Source organism: Mus caroli, unplaced genomic scaffold (assembly GCF_978045245.1).
Source record: "Mus caroli unplaced genomic scaffold, Mus_caroli_1 scaffold_2, whole genome shotgun sequence".
NCBI classification, from domain to species: domain Eukaryota; kingdom Metazoa; phylum Chordata; class Mammalia; order Rodentia; family Muridae; genus Mus; species Mus caroli.
The window spans coordinates 91,395,330-91,400,594 of NW_028227257.1; the positions used below are offsets into that span (position 1 = coordinate 91,395,330).

At 34.8% G+C, this 5,265-nt stretch overlaps 1 protein-coding gene across 1 annotated transcript; it reads left to right on the plus strand.

Annotated features, from left to right (window-relative positions):
- The first annotated feature begins 4,008 nt into the window (after nucleotides 1–4,008).
- LOC110289582 (olfactory receptor 4C15-like) lies at nucleotides 4,009–4,941 on the plus strand. Its single transcript, XM_021155860.1, has one exon. It carries the CDS (start codon nucleotides 4,009–4,011, stop codon nucleotides 4,939–4,941), a length of 933 nt encoding a protein of 310 aa, XP_021011519.1.
- The last annotated feature ends 324 nt before the right edge of the window (nucleotides 4,942–5,265 follow it).

The following is a 5,265-nucleotide window of genomic DNA, read 5'->3' on the forward strand; positions in this document are numbered from 1 at the left end:
GCTGCATAGCTTGGTGTTCCTATGCAATTCCTAACAGTAAGTACAAGGGTTGTCTCTTATTCTTTTGCATATGTTTGATTTCTTTACAAAAAATCCTAGTGTTCAAAGGTGTGTGGATTTATGTTTGGGTCTTCCATTAGAATCCATTGATCAACCTGCATATTTTTATGCCAATATTATGTGGATTTTATTACTATAACTCTGTAATATAGTTTGAAATCAGAGATGGTGATACCATCAGAAGTTATTTTACTGTCTAGGATTTCTTTTAGCTATCCTAGATTTTTTTTCCATATGAAGTTGAATATTTTTTTGAAGTCTATAAAGAATTGTGTTGGAATTTTAGTAGGGATTTTATAAAATTTGTAGATAAGATGACCATTTTTACTAAGTTTATCATACAGATTTATGAACATGGGAGATCTTTCCATCTTCTGATATAATCTTCAATCTTCTTCAAAAACTTGAAGTTTTTATTATACAAGTCTATTACAACATTTGAAAACAATACTTGACTGCTTCCATTCAAATTTGTAACTTTAAGTATCATATTGAATAGATATCATAAGTAGAGTTGACAGCCTTATCTTATTTCTGATTTTAGAGGAATTACTTTAATTTTTAATCTCCATTTAATTTGATGTTGGCTATCAGGTTACTGTAAATTGCCTATATTAAGCTTAGAAATATCCCTTGTATCCATGATATATCTCTCCAAGACATTTATCATGAAGGGGCATTAGGTTTTGTCTAAGTATATTAGAATTTAATGAGATAACTAAGTGGGTTTTCTTTCAGTTAGTTTACATGGTGGATTACATTGACAGGTTTTCAGTATGTTGAACCACCTCTGAATCTCTGGGATAAAACTTACTTTATCATGTAGATGATCTTTTTGATGTTATGCCACGTTTAAAGGTTCTGATTTTTCTTTATGGGCTCAATTTACACTTTCAGGCATTGTATTATCTTATTAATTTCCTTCAAGTGTCTGTGTTTTCATAAATTACTTCAAGGGACTTATTTATTTACTCTCTCTTTAAGGACCTCTATTATACTCATAGAGGCAATTTTAAGGTTTTTAATCTTATGCCTCAGCTACATTGCATTTTCCATCACCTAGTGTAATTGTTTGGCTGGGATCAAAGGGAGACATATTGTCCTGGCAATCATTGATTTTGTTTTTATATTAGGGATTAGGTATCTAAGATTCGCATCATTGTAAATTTTTGTGCTAATAACTGTTTCTTATCTAGTTCTCAGGAGAATGCTTGTGTGTTTCCTGGTAAAAATGCATCAGAATCCATGTCCAGCGAGAGGACTGAAGATCTCAGTATAACTTTTCTAGGTATTGGGAGTTGACACTTAGGAATGGGTATAGTGCAAAAGGAGGTGGCCAAGCTGGTCCACAAGAGGTAGGAATGCAAGGTATGCCACCAGGATCTGCATAATTCAGTGGAAGTGCTGCAGAGAAGAGGGAGAGGGTATGCTGGTGGTGCTCAACAGAATTTGGGATGAGCCTGTGGGTTTAGATTTGGGGAGGAAGACATATAGTGGAGATTGCTGACCTGCTTCCTTTAGCCGGTGTGGAGAGCAGGTTCCCAGGGAGTGACTGTCACAGCTGGTTACAAATACAGTGTGATGGGGTGATAAGGGAGGCTATTGAAGAAGAACTTTGGGATCTGCTGCAGATGGTGGCAGAAAGGACTTGAAGTCAGCAGCAGGTGGTCTGCTACAGGACTGCTGATGGGGTAAAGGGATTAGAATTAGAAGAAAGGAAGTGAAGTTCATCACCCTGCCTGTCTGTAAGCACCTTGTCCAGAGCATTCCCCACCTTTCTTCTCACATTCTAATTTTGTCATTATTTTTATATATTTTCCACAAAGACCTTTTCAAATTCCTTCCAAAGAAATTTATTTGCACAAGTGAAACCCAAGAATTGTAGAATTTTAGGTGTATAAAATATCTTGATCTATGTCTCAGAAAACAGTAAGAGTTTAGGCCTCCTGGGGGCAGGTATCAGGAGTCTAGTGTAGGTTTTCCTTTATATTCAAATATTATCATTATAAGGGATGAGGATTTTTAATCTGACATTTTCATGCATGGCACCATGTTGTGGTCTTCTTAGTTACTCCAATTCATTGGCCATCGTGCTTTACAACCAGATCAGAACCAATAAATTCTATAGTGATTTTCTCAGTCCTTCTTGAACATATGTATTTTTCGGAGCCAATAACATTATAGGGTTAGTTTATGCCAGTTTGTCTTGCAGTAGCCTGTGAATAGATTCAGTTTCAGATTACAGATTCTAGTGGATAGCTGCTCTGAGAACTTCGTGAGAATGTTCTTTGATTTAAATTAAATATATCAGCACCTCAGGATAGACACATTAGTAAGTAAAATAGTTTCTGTTTTTTAAAATTACAGTCATTAAAATCATCACATTCTTTTCTTCACAATACAGTTGAATTATTTTTAGTCTCATATTTCAAATAAGGGAATAGATATTCCTTGTAGCCATGGCAAGGAGGGGAAATGAATATGTAAGATGGAATATTACATTAGTGCCTATTAAAGAGGTAGATTAAAGAGGCAGATAGGTTTTCAAGTGAATTAATTAAATGTAGAATTTTGTGGTCATGTGACAATGAATATAATTTTCACATTTTCAACTTGACCTTCTTCATAATTGTTTAAGATGAACATATAAATTGTTTATAAACATGTTTTATAGTAACCTTATACAAATTTCCAACTCTGTCATATCATTTTATTAAGTTTATTTTATTAAGTTTATTAAGTTTAGCAAGTAAACAAAACATTATTATGCAGCAGATTATTAATCTCAAGAATCTAATTCAAATTCAATGACTGATTTCTCGTATGCAGATATGTGCTGCTGGTTTTTGTATGTGAGATTTGGCTCCATCACTTGGACGAGATGCCACAATGACATGGGGAGATCATAACAAGATGTTTTCTTGTTGTTTGTGAAGAGAATAGAAAGAATATCCACTAACGTAGCTTTAAATAAGAAAAAATAATTCACTGTTCAAAAATTGACCCTTTGGAGATCTCAAAAGTCTTGAAACATGTATTTCTTAAAATCTATGGTTATCAATTCCTTGTTCATTTGGTCTTGCAACTTGGATTAAAACACTGTACAATAAGAAAGTGACAATAACCTCTATCTTACAGTGTATATCAAGAGCTTGAGACCTGATCTATAATATTTTCTTTGCTTATTTCTGTATTGCTTTGGATTTTTTGGGGCATATTTTTCAGTATTGTGTGTGTATGTGATGGAAACAGAGTACTTCTAATATTGTTCCAGTCAAATTTTAAAATGAAGTAGAAGGAAAGAATAATTCATAAGTATGCTTTTCTAGTATAAACTAAATTGTAAAAATAGCCAAGGTTTTTTATGTGCACCAAAGAGTACATTTTGCCTCTTCTTCTATTTGTGCATAAGGACTACTCAGCCATGGCTCATCCCATGAAGAGACAGATATACTTTATAAATTCTTGTCTTTTGTTCCTACCTAGGTTATACTTTCAATATTGTTTTAATATTTCTCTTGAAGAAACACAAAGGATTTTAAGAAGCTGATTAGTAGAATATGAAGTATTTATTTCCACTTGAACAACTAAATATCTTTGTAAATTTTTTTTTTTCGAGACAGGGTTTTTCTGTATAGCCCTGGCTGTCCTGGGACTCACTCTGTAGACCAGGCTGGCCTCGAACTCAGAAATCCACCTGCCTCTGAATCTGTCTGTTTTCAAGTATTTAATCATTCTTGTTTATATCAGTTCTTCAGGTTACACAACTATTACCTTCAAAAATCCTTTTACATTTTATTTTCAATTGCAATAGACTCAATCAAAGGAATTTTAATAGGTGTATGTAATCTTGTTGATGTTGATATTGTGAATTTATAAGCAGCAATTTTTCTCATACTTGAAGATTTTATGTTAACAAAATTTACTTTGACAGTCTTTTTATGAATCATGCAAAACCAGAGCTTTGTCACTGAGTTCATACTCCTGGGACTTTCACAGAACCTGTATGTGGAGAAAATACTATTTGTCTTATTTTTGCTGATCTACCTTGCAACTATTGGGGGCAACATGATTATTGTGGTGACCATCATCTACAGCCCTGCACTGCTGGGCTCCCCCATGTACTTCTTCTTGATATTCCTGTCCTTACTGGATGCATTCACTTCATCTACTGTCACCCCCAAGATAATTGTAGATTGCTTCTGTGAGAGGAAGACCATCTCCTTTGAATGTTGTATGACACAACTGTTTACAGTCCACTTCTTCACTGGGGCAGAAGTGATTGTCCTGGCATCCATGGCCTATGACCGCTATGTGGCCATTTGCAAACCACTTCACTATTCTTCTATCATGACTCGGAGGCTCTGTGGAATTTTGGTAGTGGTGTCCTGGGCAGGAGGCTTCTTGCATTCTATCATACAAATCATCTTCACTTTGCAGCTGCCCTTCTGTGGACCCAATGTCATTGATCATTACATGTGTGACTTGTTCCCATTACTGAAGCTTGCCTGCACAGACACACACATTTATGTCCTTTTGATATTTGCTAACAGTGGTGCTATATGCATTATAATCTTCTCCTTATTGCTTGTCTCCTATGGTGTCATCTTGTTCTCTCTGAGAGCCCACAGTTCTGATGGTCGACATAAAGCTCTCTCCACCTGTGGGTCCCATATAACTGTTGTGCTTTTGTGCTTTGTCCCATGCCTATTAATATATGCAAGACCTACTTCTGCATTCTCTTTTGAGAAAAACATGCTTATATTTATCAATGTCCTTACACCATTGCTAAATCCTATGGTTTACACTTTTAGGAATAAGGAAATGAAGAATGCTATCAGGAAAATGTGGAAGAGATTAATAGTTTCTGATAAATTTTAAAATATTTTACTTCTGTGGGAAAGGGACACTTGTTATGCAAACAGAATGATTTGAGATTTATTTTCATTACTTTTAATGCTGCAACTGAGCACAAAAACACATTCTTAATGCAATGCTAGTACACAGGAGAATCTGCCAATTTGAGAGTTTTACTTCATTGTGGATTCAGCTTAAGAACAATGAGTTCAAGGTTCAGTGGAGATTTATTCTAAGAAAATAAGGTTGAACATAATAGATAGTTATAGAAGTGTGACTTTGTTTGGTTCTGCATGAGTGTTAACAGGCAGAAATATCACTTATCTTTCACATGTACTCACATGTTTT